The sequence below is a fragment of the Miniopterus natalensis genome, chromosome 4 (assembly GCF_054644295.1).
Source record: "Miniopterus natalensis isolate mMinNat1 chromosome 4, mMinNat1.hap1, whole genome shotgun sequence".
Lineage (NCBI taxonomy): Eukaryota > Metazoa > Chordata > Mammalia > Chiroptera > Miniopteridae > Miniopterus > Miniopterus natalensis.
In genome coordinates, this window is record NC_142084.1 from 79,175,880 (window position 1) to 79,190,479 (window position 14,600).

General features: G+C 49.5%; 1 protein-coding gene across 2 annotated transcripts in view; it reads right to left on the bottom strand.

The window, feature by feature from the left end:
• SH3TC2 (SH3 domain and tetratricopeptide repeats 2) overlaps positions 1 to 14,600 on the bottom strand; it is a 43,341-nt gene that overhangs the window by 14,444 nt on the left and 14,297 nt on the right. Inside the window, exons 4-12 of one of the 2 annotated variants that reach the window (XM_016210618.2) lie at positions 13,037 to 13,142; positions 11,292 to 11,435; positions 10,014 to 10,215; positions 9,197 to 9,270; positions 7,841 to 8,036; positions 5,133 to 5,266; positions 2,798 to 2,839; positions 988 to 2,673; positions 710 to 890 (exon numbers count right to left, since the gene is read on the bottom strand). In XM_016210618.2, coding sequence (XP_016066104.2) covers positions 710 to 890; positions 988 to 2,673; positions 2,798 to 2,839; positions 5,133 to 5,266; positions 7,841 to 8,036; positions 9,197 to 9,270; positions 10,014 to 10,215; positions 11,292 to 11,435; positions 13,037 to 13,142 — 2,765 coding nt within the window. Of the gene's footprint in view, positions 1 to 709; positions 891 to 987; positions 2,674 to 2,797; positions 2,840 to 5,132; positions 5,267 to 7,840; positions 8,037 to 9,196; positions 9,271 to 10,013; positions 10,237 to 11,291; positions 11,436 to 13,036; positions 13,143 to 14,600 lie in introns of both variants that reach the window. The other variant, XM_087816911.1, reaches the window with a different exon arrangement.

Sequence of the window (14,600 nt, forward strand, 5' to 3'; positions counted from 1 at the left end):
TACACAATTTTGTCAACACAATTAAGCTAAACAGCCAACACTTCCGTTGTTTATTCCAAGACTTAGTGCAGAGTTGCAGTTATAACCTAAGTATTTGTAACTAAAAAGTGAAAAGAAACTTAGTTTTATAATTTCCAGTTTCATTTTAAAGGGCCCAAAGAAACTTTTTTTACCGTAAAATTTTATACCCGTTTTCAGTGAATCAATTTACTTTGTGCCCTTTCCCTAATACCAGCTGTCTTCAGGTAAGGAAGACCTGTGGGTCCCACCATCCTGGGTATAACAGCCACCTTTCTGCATTATGCATCCTTGGCCATGGGCACATGATGTGTTGTTATGGAAACACAAGTAGCTGTGACATGGGCAACATTACTGAGCTCCTTCTATGTATCAGACACTGTTCCAAGGGCTCCATGTGCATTAACTCATCTATTCCTCACAAAAACACTAGAGCATAGATGCCATTAGTATCCTCCCTTGACTGATGAGGACGCTGAGGCCTGGAGAAATTAAATAACTTGTCCAAATCATACAGCTAAATGATGACGACTCTGGGCCTGCACTGTGTGGTAGCTGCAAAGCCCATGCTCTTTTCCTTAATGGGTAAACATACCATGGGCATTTGGATTTGACGTCCTGAGGGAAACAATACTGTTTCTCTTTAAGGGAAAAAAGATGTTTCTAGGACTGTCCCTAAGCCCAGACTCACCTGGCCGTGTTTAGGTTCCGATAGAGCTGCCCGAGGGACTCGAGCAGCTGCCCCTCCATCTTCCGGTCTCTGAGTTGCTGAGCCAGTGTCAGCCAGTGCTCGTGGTAGGTGATGCATGCCTCGGGGTTTGGGGACACAGAGCTGTAGAAATGGCAGAGGGATTTGGTGACCTGAAGCTGACCTGAACATAAAGCAGGGACATGAATGAGATAGGACAAGGGCAAAATGTACTCTAATACTTGTCTCTCAAGCTTCCCGGCAGCAGGGGACATACTCACTCTTTAGGTGTCGATGCCTTAAGCCAAACAGCAATGCCATTTCATAACAAAGGCGGCCACTGTCCAGCTGGTGTCCACACACCAGGACTTGGGCCAGCCAGAGAAGCACCTGTACTAATTCCATGTCTGTCTCCACAGTGGCCTGGAGTTTACAATAGAGTTGGATGGCCTGTAGGATATAGTCTCTGGCTGGCTGCAGAGCCCAGGACTTAAGGGACAGGTGGCCAAGATTGGCCAGAGTCACTGCCTGGTTACGCACATCCCCCATCTCCTGGGCCCTGTTCAAGGCCCGGAGATAGCTCTTGGCTGCCCTGTTCATCCGGCCTTCACCTTGAAGTGCAAGTCCCAGAAGGTTATTGACCACCCCCTTTTGGGTAACAGTCTCTGTCTCTTTCAGGGAGTGTAAGAGTGGATAGAGGATGTCCAAAGCCTTCTTTGCCTGGCTGGCTAAGAGATAAGCCCATGCCAGGCAGAGAGAAGACTCAAAGGCTTCCTGCTCACCCAGCAGCTGCCCTAGCATCAAGGCTTGGCTCAGGTAGTGGATGGCACCGTCGGGAGACCTGTGTTGGAGGTATACTTTGGATAGGATGAGACACAGCGTCCTCTGGGTGCTCTGATCTGCCTGCTCCTCACAGGCAGCCAGTGCCTGCCTGAGTGCCGGACAGGCCAGGGCGGGAACTTCATTCCAGCTTTGGGAGGGAACAGCAAGGAGCTTGGTGGCATTTTGGAGGGCTAGGTGGACCTGCCAAATCGAAAGGGACATCCCTTGGGCACTCTGGGGACCACGTTGCCGGACAGAGGCCACTGCAAGATGCGGAAGGTATTTCTTATCATACAGAAAACTCAGGATGGTGGCCACAGTATCAGAGGCAGGAGGGTGTCCAGAGAGAAGCTGCAGTCGTTCAGCAAAGGGCAGGACCTCCTCATGCCGGCCGAGCCTTAGGAGCAGCCGGATGGCCAGGAAGCAGGCCCTGGCCTCCAGGGCGCAGCTGCCCGACGCAATGCCCTGGCGCAGCACGTAGGCCACCACGTCAAGCTCACTCTTGGCACTGGCCTCGCGGTCAGGCAGGCAGGCCAACAGGGCCCCGGCCTTTTCCAACAGTGCCGAGCCTTTATGCCTTAGCCTCTGCCGCAGGTAGATGGCAGCCAGGTTGATGTACAGAGCAGACACCAGGGACAGGTCCTCAAACGCCCCGTCGAGAATGCGGATGGCCTCCTCGAAGTACACCCTGGCCTGGGAAAGCTTGACCTTCCTGACGCTCAGTCGGCCCAGGAGGAAGCAGAGCCGCGCATGGGCCCAGGTCCTGTGGCTCCGCTTGGCCCACTTCCTGGAGGCCTCCAGGTAGACCACCAGCTCGTCCTCCTCCGAGAAGTTATAAAAAGAAGACGTGAGGAAGGAGAAGGAGAGGTCATAGAGACTCTTCAAGTGGTCGGCGTAGCCCTTGTGATCCAGGAAAGTCAATATGGGGGCGAAGGTCTCGGCTGCCTCCTCCTCCTGACCAGAGTTGAGGTCCATGAGCAGCTCTGGGTCATCAAGGTCATCTGGCTCCGGCAGGTGGTAACTGTCTGAGGCGGCGGAGAGGAGCTCCTCCAGGCTGGAGTCCTCGGAGCTGCTGGAGCTCATGGCGTGGTGCTCCTCCCAGGCTCCACCAGGCCGGGCCTCCTGGAAGCCTTCGGGCTGGGACGCTGTAAGGGACAGGCAGAGTTGAGCAACCCTGAGGGCCTGCCACTGCAGGGGCCGGCTCTTGGCAAGAGGATAGGATGCTGTCCTGAAGGGCCGGAGGTCGGGGTCAGCATGATCTCTACTCACCGCTCAGATCGTTTGGAAGATTCTGGATGGATTCAAACCCACCTGGATGGAGATGAAGGACAGACCTGTGTTAGGTCATCATGGGCCACCATGCCTCTGCCTGCAGGTGTCCCCCAGACCAGTGGCCCCTTAGGAGACTCTGTGTTTAAGTTTCAGACCATCAGCCATCTTTAAGGAACTGGGCAGGATTCTCCCCTTCGTCATCAGTTTAGAGTTGCTGGAACCTAACCCACTCACTTTACAGTTGGGAACCGAGCTAGAAATGAGACCCAGAGAAGAAGAGCTGAAAACATGAGCTCTATGCCAAGAGGCGTGGGGATGGGGGGATGATGAACTATGAAGCCCCAAATCTCTCAGCAATTTTACCACAGAGCCGTGACCAGACCTCCACATGCAGCGTACTGGGTGGCACGTGGCACTGCCGCCCGTTCCCGTGCATCCCAGGTCCTCCCTTCTCCCTTCCCCTTTCATTCATCATCCTTCCCTTCAACAGACTCTGATTGAGTGTGTACAGTGTGCTCTGGCAGGGCGAGGTAACCAAACGTGAATAATGAAATAAAGAAAGCGAGGGTGCATCTAAGGGTCACAGTTTTGTTCTCTGAAGTGACTCAGTGGGTTGAGGTAGATGAAAGGAGAGTCTCGGGGCCAGTTTTGGACAATCTGAGTTCGCAGGAGCTCTAGATAGAGAATGGAATAGACCTGGCACAAAAGTGAAACAAGACCTGGCAAGAACTGAGACCTCATGAGTTTGGCAGCAAAGAAGTGAACCCTCTTGGCTAGAGCAGCCGCAGTGGAGCTCTGGAGGCCAAGGCCAGATTCGTGCTCCACAGGAAAGGGGCTGCTAGAAAAAGTCTACCTCTTCCTGGCAGAGCAGAAACAGCCCTCGCTCTGGGCTCTCCAGCGTACCTTGAGGACATCAGGCCTCTGCCTTCTGTTCTCTGGGGAAGGTTTTTTTCTGTGTCATTGCAGATACTTGAGATCTGCAACTCCCCATGGGGAGAAGGCCCCGCAGGCCAGCACAGGAGAGCTAGAAGTTCATGTGCCCGGCCCTCACTGATGTGAGGACACAAGCCAGTCTTACTGCAGCCATTTCTTTCCAGGCCAGGACCAACGAGAGCACAAACAGTGCATGAGCTACAAAAATGTGCTTCATCTGGAGGAAGAATTGCAGAGACACTTCTTCAGTGGGATATAGGCCTTGGGGGAGCTGGAATGTACCAAGAGGATGCTCCCTCTGCTGGTTGCCTTGGTGCCAGGAGCAGCCAGCACACCACAAGGCACAGCTCTGCGCCCAGATGAGTTGTACTCCTGGTCTTTAGATAAGAGGCAATGGGCTGCCTGGAACCGGCTCCTGGATCTCTCCCAGTGGTGATCAGTAGTTGGGTAATACCTCAGGTCCAAGTCTGTGGCCACCCATAGTTTCAGATTCCTGACTCAGCCTGAGCTAGGTGCTCCTCACAAATGCTCCCTGTGTAGAGAAAGACTCCAGCTCCCTCCCACCTCTGCTCCTGGGAGCTGCCCTGAGGGTACCTCTTGCAGAATCTCTGGCTATATCCATGAAATGTGCCCCAACTAATGAAAGTGGACACATCACCACCATTGCTGAAGAGATGGGAGAAACAAGAATCTTTCTTCAAATCACTGTCACTGGGAGAACGTTCTTCCTGACACAGGGCAATAGGCCCTTCCCAAAGGACGGGAAGGGAATGTCATTCATTCACCCAGTCACCCTGACACTCCTGAAAACTGCGCACTGAGAACCCCTCACCCACCCAAATCTAACGCACCCAACAATCCATGTCATTTGTGCTGGAGTCAGTGTGAACGTAGGGATTGTGCTGACTAGAAAAGGAGGGAGGGCAGTTCTTATCCTGGCTCAGGCACTAATTTACCAGGGCCTCAGTTTCCCAATCTGTGAAATGGGAGGAGAAATCACGTTTTAAAGTCCATCCGGCTGTAACATTCTACACCCCCACCTTTATCATTGGGGACCTAGACTTACTTCAGCCCTAAGAGGGACCATAGCCACAACTCATGAAGTTTAAATCTCCAGGATTAGAATGGAAGGCTCAATACAACTGACCTCCCACACGATAGTTGAGTTGATTTCAACATATCTTTCTAGGCAACGAGTCCCACCCAGACCTAGAGCTGCCTAAACTCTAAAGTGAAAGTGCTGCTAATCCAATATGGTGCAGGTCATCAACTGAACGGTAGCCACAGCTCCAAATTCCTGGATGGGATTAGAATTTAAAGATATTTAATTCCTGGTTGGAAACACTCTTAGTCTTGAGGAGCCTGGGCTTTCCAAGGGGTTGGAGGAGCAAACACTCACTAAGCCGGTAGACAGACGTTATGTCGGTATGTGCAAGTGTGTGGAGGAAGCTGGCACACTCAGCATTCCTGTCACTTCCCAGGACCCCCAGAGAGCATCTTTCCTCATCACTGAAAAAGGTGCAGTTCTTGCTCCTGCATTGAGACAAAAGACATGGACACAGATCAGTGAAAGGTCCCCTAATTTTCAATGTAATATGAAGGGAGGGGTTCCCACACTTTGTACCAGACAGGGAGGTAACATGTGGGAAGACTTCAGCCAAGGCTGGACCACCTTCAGAAACCTCATACCAAACAAACATAGGCTAAGAGTGACACCCAGTGGCCAACCTCCAGCATAGCACACAGGGCTGGTTCCCAGGACTTCACACCCTGGCTGCTGCTTGTGTCCAGGATGTTTGTGGGGTCTCCTGATTGCTGTGCTTCAGGGAAGTCTGTAATCTAGAGAGGGCTTTGTGGGGATGCAATGAGCCAGCCAGGCTCCCTCTCCTCTCCATCCACCCCTCCCTCCTTCCTGGCTCACTTCCCCCTTCCCTACTGCATGTGCAGTCTCTGGTGCTTTGGGTCCCACAGGTGACCAGGTGTAGGACAACGGCAACCCTGTGGAAATAAGGAGAAGGTCTCGTGCAACCCCTGCGATGCAGGGGCTGATGCTCTTCAGGGTGAGAGTGTATCCCCTACACTAAGCAGCTAAAATGGGAAAATTAATTTCATGCCATTCCTATGGGAAAATGGATGTTGTAAGCATTTTACAGATGACAGGATTGAGGCAGAGACAAATAAACATACCCAAAGTCACAGCTGGTTAAACTCATGGAGACACAGGATGTGCTCACATGGCCATAAATGCCTTTCTGGCAGTTTGGCTCTGAAACCCTTGATTACTAAGCTACTCTGCCTCCCATGGCCAGTGACCTCTCAATGACCAGTGAGCCCCTAGTGACCAATCTCAAAGGCCTTCAACAGTGTTGAGCATCACACCTCCCCGTGCTGGGCCTTCCCTCCCAGCTGGCTCCTCTGTTTCCTTCCTACATTCCTCTGCTCTGTAAAGGGTTCTTCCCACCAAGGCTCTGATCTCTTTATTCTGTCTCCCTTTCTCCAGGGCCTCGGATGAAGCACCCACTGGATTGAATGCCAGGATTCTGGGGTTCCAGGCCCAAGGCCCTGAGTCCAGCCTTTTCAATCCTGGGTCCTCACTTCCCCCTGCGCTAAAACGAGGGTGGTCTGAGCAGCGGTCTCACCTTGGCCGCACACTGGCCCCACCTGGAGAACTTTCATAACCATCGCTGCTCAGGCTCTATCCAGATCAATGAGATAGAAACACTAAGGGTCAAACACAGTTGGTCCTTAGCAGTGCCCTCTCCTCTCCAATCCCCTGCCCCTTCTCAAGTGCCACCAGCCTCGGCCTTCTCACTGGTCTCCTGCTATAAGTCCTCCCTCACCCACGCACGCCTCACCCAAAGCCAAGGCCAGAGCTTCCTAGAGAGAAGTTCCAGTCACATCACGTCACCTTGCTCAGACATTCTCAGTAGTGCCCCATTCTCTGCCAGGTGAAGGAAGGCCTTGGCACAGCATTTGTAGTCTTCCACATCATGGCCCGTTCAACCTTGGCTACAGCAGTGCCTTCCTGGCAGCCTACCTCCCAAAGGAAATGAGTCATTCCTCAACATCCCCTCACTCTCCCACCTGTCACCTCCTTTCCCCATTGATATCTGTTGAAATGTCTCAGATCGTGTAGAACTGAACTCTAACGTCACCCTGTCCATGAAAGTTCTCTTGCTATCCTTTTCCCCCTACAAACCCCCACAGGACTCCAACCTCTAGGAGCTCACTGAGTGGTCTTTCTTGTTTAGAGTTACGTGGGTTCCCACATCTCTGTGCAGGGAAAATGACCTTCTGTCTCCTCTCCCCACAAAAGGCAGGGCTTCGAGAGAGTTCTGCCCTGGGTCCACTCTCTGCAGTGGCTCATTTCCACAAGAGAAGGGATCCCAGTCTGAGTGTTCAGAGCTGAGACACCCCACAGGCCATGGTTTCCTGGCATGGAGGTCTAGAGTCTCCGTGTTAGCAGCCAACCCTGTGTTCCCTCTTGCACTTCCTGGGCCCAGGCTCCCTACTGTTTCCTGTCCCTGTGCAGGGAGCCCACCCCAGGGAGACTGGGCCACACTCATGGACTCTGTCCCTCTGTGATGCAGTGGTTGAACGGGCTGTCCATCTGTGCCCAGGACCACCCCTTCTGGACTGAAAGCAGACGGGAGTATAAGATGCGCTCTACTAGCTGTCAGCAGAGAGACCTGCACGGGAGGGAGTCTCCACTGACCAAGCTGTATTCTATAGGCCCCTGTGCGTGCACGTCTCTTGATGGGGCCCCTCCATTAGGACGAGTGGCAGAATACAAGGACCAACACTGCATCCTCGGTGCCCAACAGCAGGCCTTTCTCCCGGGGCTGTGCTTCTCTCCCTGCACAGAGGAAGGCCTCAGTGACCACCTGTTGAAAGGATCGGAACGGACTCTCTCCCTGGTCACTCATCTTCTCCTTCCTATCATTCCTGTGTTGGCCTCGCTTGTCAGAATGTGCTCCTCTGGCTCCATGTTTCCAGGGAACCTGGGAACCTGAAGTTCACCTGCAAACCTGCTCGGAATGGGGCGGGACCCCTGAGGAAGGCGGCCCAGGTCCAGGACGAATCGGAAGGTCTCTCTGTCACACTCACATTGGGGAGTAAGAATCGGGATCTATGTTCCTGGTGGGGACAAAGCCCATTTCTCCGGAGCAGGTCGACTTCCCAATGAACCACTGAAGCCCGGGGAAGACAAAGCCGATGACCTCGACGCCTTCCCCCTGGCGGAGCTTCAGTTCATCTTTCTCTTCCCTCTCGCGGCCCTTCCAGGCCTGACATCTTCCTCTGCCTGCGGGAACAGCACATGGTCAGCTAAGCAAGGCAGGAGCGCTGAGCCTCCCACTGACTTTCAGGGCAATATGAAGGGAGGGGCCCCACACTTTAGAATTTCAAGGACCAGTAAAATCACCTCCCTCCAAAAAAATAAATTTGCAGGAATGAGGTAGGGTAATTGACATGGGGTACACAGGGTACATGCGCAGACACAAACATACACAGAGAGAGACTGCCCACAATGAGCATGTACGCATGGGTGCTTATTTCATTCACTTATTCAAAAAATACGTACTAGGTACTCAAGATTAATTCCATAAAACTCTAAAGGAAATTAAAAACTTTTTGCCCAGAGATTGAAAATGGGCAGCCGGCTGTAAGAGGTAAGATTTCCTTCTTTTTTATGGCTGAGTAGTATTCCATGGTGTAAATGCACCACAGCTTTTTTATCCACTCATCTACTGATGGGCATTCGGGCTGCTTCCAAATCTTGGCTGCTGTAAATAACACTGCTATGAACATGGATGGAGCTGGAGAGTATTATGCTAAGTGAAATAAGCCGATCAGAGAGAGACAAGTATCATATGATTTCACTCACATGGGGAATCCAGGGTAAAGGGATTAAACAAAGAAAAAAAAGGAAGACTCATGGACACAGGCAACAGTGTGGTGATCGCCAGAGGGAAGGGGGTGGGAGGAGGCACAAGAAGGTAAAGGCGGATAAATGGTGATGGAAGGAGACTTGACTTGGGGTGGTGAACACACAATACAATATACAGATGATGTGCCGTAGAATTATATACCTGAAATCTATATAATTTTATTAACAAATGTTGCTTCAATAAATTCAATTTTAAAAAAACAAAAAAACAAGCAGTCTGCTTTTCCCCGCATACATCTTTAAATCCCTGTGGTCCCCACCATTCCCTGACATCTTTCACCCAGGCCCTCATGCATGTGTTTTGCCTGCTCCTGCAGGCATCTCCATCTACAGCCCTGGATAGAGGTGAGGAAACCTGCATGTACAGGTGAGGAAACCTGCATGTACAGACAGTAAGGGGCTTCCCCAAATCCCGTCAGTAGCTGGGGCGAGACAGGAATTCAGATCCACTGACTCCAAATAATAATTAGGAAATTATTATCTCCCTAACAATGCTATCTTCAGCTCAGCCATACCAATCTGACAGGAGCCCGTCCAGTCCCTCTTCCTGGAAAGGCCACAGATTCCTGGATAATTCTTTAGGAACCACCTGACAATAGAGACATAGGGTTTGCAAACATGGATTTCAAAAAGTGAGGACGGTGAGCAAAGCAGTGCATTAGAACAATGACGATGGTGGTGACAATAAGTGTTATTATGACTTAGTCCAGTGCTGGCAGCATTTACTGAGAACTCACTTTCTATGGGGCACTGTGAAAAGGCGAGCACGCCTGGCATGTCTGTTGGCTCTGTAATCAGTGGGTCAGTTAAATGACTAACAAATGATCCCTTTCCATTCTCATGGTCAGACTCTGTCAGAGCTGCACACAGGTCCATGGCCGGGATAATGATAATTGCCACATGTGTATTCGCGTTTACAAAATCTTCCAGCAAGGATGCTCACATTTTAGTGTGAAAAACATCCCTTTATACTTAAGGGGAACTTTTATAAAACGCAGGTCCCTGGATCTAACCCTAAGAGGGTTTGAGGAGGGCCAGGGGGTCTAAATTTGCAGTAAAATCCCTGGAGATTATAATACAAATGGTGCCCAGTCCCCACATTGGGGACTAAGCAGTATATTACCCCTTAGGTACAATGCCCATCTGAAATTGAGAGTTGTCTCCAATTTCATTAAATTGTGCAAACCCTAACTGTTAACAAAAATAAAAGCGAAAAAAACGCCCAGATTGTGTTCCCTCCCTGGCAGCATGGATGTCTGGCAAGCCTGCTCTGTTCTGCATACACCTCGCTCTGCTCTGGGGCCCTTTCCCAGGAGGCGAGTGGCTACTCACTGGTGGAAAGGGACCGGCAGAGGTTCCAGGGCTGACACCGGCACCGTGCCCCGCTGACCCGTCACCAAGGACATGCCTTCCCACTCAGGCCCGCCTTCGGCTGTTTTCACTGAGATTAGCTCGTCCTTGGAAAGTGTCAGACACTCGCCTTCCCTCTCAGCCGGCTGAGCCACGGCGCACATGGCTCTGCAGAAGAAGTGGCCTGTGGACAATGAGAAAAGCCCTTCCAAGGAGTAGCAGGAAGTGAAAAGGGGTCATCACACAATGGGACGCTTCTCTCCACAGCCCAGACACTTTTCTTTCTGGGAGAAAAGTACACAGTTGGTCAAGGTGAGGGGGACACTACAGGAGGGCCTTGTGATCCTGGAAAACTGGTACCAGAAAAAAAGCCACTAAGAGGGAATTCACTTAAATTAGACAGTGAAAGTGCTGAGTAATTCATGAGACTAAAGTTTAATTGGGACTTCACCTTGAGAAAGAATGAAACAAAAACTTATGAAAATATAACAGAACTTCAGTTATAACTGCAACCTCAAGCTTAACCTTAGGGCTAGCAAAGAATAAATTGCGTTAATTCAGATGAATATAATTTTTCTAAGTAAATTTTATAGTAGCACAGTATGAAATTCTTTCCTTCTTATATGATTTGTGCAATGCAGTCATAAGGGGAATCATTTTGCAGACGATTCTGTGCAAGTCTGGCTCTCTAATGTGCCTGTGATGTCATCACTGCTGACTGGTCAGACGGAGCCTTGATCAGGTACTTCCTTGTACACAGACTGGTGGGAGCTTCAAGTGGTTCCCCAACATCCCTGTTCTTGATCTCATGAAACCTTTTAGGTTTTGCAAGATTTGCAATTTTATTTTATAATCAAATTATATCGTATGTTTAGATAAGTGATTCTCAATCTTGATGCACATTGGAATTACCTGGGCAATTTTCAAGCTATTCCAAAGCCTGGGCCCCACCTTGGGAGATGTCACTGGACTGGGCGGGGCCCTGGCAGGGGCATCTTCTAAAAGCTCCCCAAGTGGTTCCAACATGAGACAATCAGTGAGACTGGCCGGCCTAGCTGTTCATGTGATGTCAGGGTTAAACTGAGAGAGGTATTTGGGGTAATATAACAGGTGGGTTCATCTGTGAATATTATGGTACTTGAATGGTTCTTGCCTCTTTTGTAACCTAATTATTTCAGGGACCTTGATAATAAACATCCAGATAAGACTTCAGTTATAACTGCGGCCTCACACTTAACCCCCACCCGGCTCCGTACTCACCTTCCTGCGTCAGGAGTGCCAGGTAGATTGTCTGCAGGTGTTTCTCATCTACAGACACTTGGACCTCTGCGTCCTCCACTAAACTGCAGTTGAGCCAGTCCTTGTGGTCGAAGAGAAGATGCTCCAGACACGCAGACACATAGCCTAGGAAGCCAAGGCCACAAGGCTCCTGAGCGACATGCCAGCAGCTGAGCACAGCAGAGGGTGAGCAAGCTCCCTCCTCGCACGCCCGCCCAGACTCTGATTCCTGGCTCAGCCCCATTCAACTGGAATCAGAAGGGCATGACAGGGGTAGCTTAAAGATTTCCAGGATGAATTGATTCTTGTCAGCAGCTGCTGGGAAATACACGTCATTTTAAATGATATTTACCATTTTCAACACGTTTATGGTTCTCCATAAATGCACAATGAGATGACCAAACTCCATTACCTTTTCCTAATGTATCCACAGAGGACTCCCCAAGATGACAGTGTTGACTCTGGGGATTCCTGGCTCTCCTTTAAAGTTCTCCTGACCTGAGGCTCAAATTCCTGTCCCCCTGATGATGCAGTGGCGGGGGGGGGGGGGCCGGGGCGCGCAAGAGGGTGTCTCCAGGGCCCACAAAGGAGACAGGACTTACTTCAATGTCCCTACTCTGACCCTCAGCCTTATCCATGCCCAGTAAGCTCTCCTGTGTTAAAATTCGACTAGAAACTGCAAATTGCAGAATTCTAACAACTGTGGGCAGTATTTTAAACACGCCAATAAGTGTGAAGTATTTGTATTAAAATTTTGCTTCTTTGGGGACTTCTTCTTAAGTGGCAAAACCCATCTCCTTGTACTGACTTAGGCCTTGTGTATCTCCTCCTAATTGTGCTTCTCGCACTTTGCTGTGCACACAAGTCACCTGGCACCTTGCTGAACTACAGATGCTGGTTCAGTAGGCCTGGGGTGGGGCCTGGGTCCCACCTTTCTAACATGTCCCGTGTGAAGCCAGTGCTACTGGTCTATGGAGTACATGTTGAAACTGAGGGCCTCTGACGGTCACAGGAGACGTGTGCTGGAGAGAACAGAAAAGCACCGCGGCTGTAAGAGAAGCCGTGAGTCTCTGCACAAGGCTGAGTCCTGTGCGAGTCTGCACAGAGTCCAGCATTTTCTGGGAAGTGTACAATGTGTGTCAATTCAAGTGGCCTCCGCTTACCTGATTTTGCTTTGCAAGTTCGCTTCCCTGTCACTTCTCAGTCTCCGTGGAGAAGGCAGGTGAACCCACCGTCCCCGGCAGCAGGACGGTGCTGTGCCCAAGAGCCTCCCGACCTTCCCGACAACCTTGTGGCCGAGGCCCATTCGCAGGTAACTCCTTCACCCCTTTCTTTTAGCTCTTTTCCAGGGATATGGAATAAAGTATCTGGGACTTTGCTATTTTAAGCAGCTACTTTGAATCTTACTCAAGACTGGTTTCTTTTTGTAAACCATCAAGTTCACATCTATCTAAGTACTTTGAATTTAGTCCATTTGCCAGCTGATTGTCAAATAAGGAAGTCTCCGCCCGAACACAAATAAGTGCTGCCCCTGGCATTTTAGAGTAATAGTTGATCTGTGCTTTCAATTTAGTTCAGGCATTTTGTGATATTTTGAAAGTTAACTACCTCTTAAAAGGGCTCTACCTCTTTTAATTATCCGAGTCTAACCAAGTCCTCATGTCAAGCCCTCCAGCTTGGGTGACCTGTGGGTAGGTGCTCTTCCGCCTGCCTGTCCCGTGCCCTACCTAAGCTCAGGTAGGTGGAGAACTTCCAGATTTCCTCCATGGTCTTGAAGGTGATGAGGAACTGGGCCTGCTGGGACTGGATGCCCACCAACCTGGCTGAGAGGTCCTGAGGAAAGAGAATGGCAAGTCAGCTAGATGACAGTGTCCTGTTAACGAGCCCACATAAGTACAAAATGCTCTGTATGCATTTCTCGATTGTGGCATTGGATTTTATATCACACACACACACAAAAAGGAAACAACGTGAATGTCCATCACAGGAGACTGGTTAAAATGAGTTATGGTTCATCCAGACAATCGGATATTATGACATCATGTGGCCATAAAAAAGAATGAAGAAATTCTTTTTGCACTGACACATCCTCCAAATATATACTGTTAAGTGGAACAATGGCAGTAACCAAACAAACGAACAAACGGCATAGAACTATGTGCAGCAAAAGCTACCTGTTGTGTAAAAAAAAAAATGTTGGAGAGGGAAGAGAAATTATAGACGGCACCTTTGATTGTGAATCTATGTCTACTGATTATCTTTATAAGCTGGCGAACAGAAAAAGCACATAAAAATAAAAATCATCCACAATCTCTCCTCCTAGAGACGCCCAATGTTGACATTTTGGTGTATTAACTGAGTCTTTTTTCTTATAGATGAGTTTCTATGTAACTACTTTTATATAAATAGCATCAAGTTATTTAAATTGTTTTGTAAATTTTTGTTGCTAAACCACATTTTGTGAACCATTTCCCATGTCATTAAAGAACTGACATTATTTTTAACGGTTACATATGCCATTGTTGTATTAACATTCTTAACATTTCTTTGGGGTTGGACATTTGAGTTGTTGTAATTCTTTTTCAACATCCGAAACAGCACTGTGATGAACATCCTGTACAGAAACCTTTGTACACGTCCTGGATTGTTTAGAACCAAGTAATTTCGAGAAGCGTCTTTGGGAATGCAAGGATATGCACATTTTCAGTCCTAAAATGCAGGAGCCAAACAGCCCTCCAAAAAGGCTGTGCCCGTTTACACGCTCACAGACAGAGCAAGAGGAGGCCTGCCAGCCCCCCCCCCCTTTATTTAATACCTGAAAACACAGGCCTGAGTCACTGCCCAAACTTGGTTTTCCCCTAGAATCTGTCTCTGCTGCTTGCCCAAGCCTCTGAAGTTGACAGTAATGAGTGATGATCAGAAAGTCCCTGTCCCCCTAGGCCAGATCCCACCATCAAAGATCAACTCCTGGATCCCTGAACTGGGAGAACCTCGGGGAAAGAAGAGGGCAGAAGGATCCACAGGAAGAGCCCCTCGCTCAGCAAAGTAGGAATTCTGGTGTCTGCCAAGCAGGCCCCAGGAGGCCAGGTCCTTGGAGGTTGAAGATCCTAGTAATCAGGGAAAAGCTGACCTACAGAGAATTTACTAATTGTCAAGCACTTCACCAAGAGCTTTATGAGCAATGCCTCCTTTAACTCTCACAATGACCCTAGGAAAAGAGAACAATTACAACACTTAATCCATTCTAAAATGCACAGCTACTACATTTAACCATTTCTCAAACAAAAGATA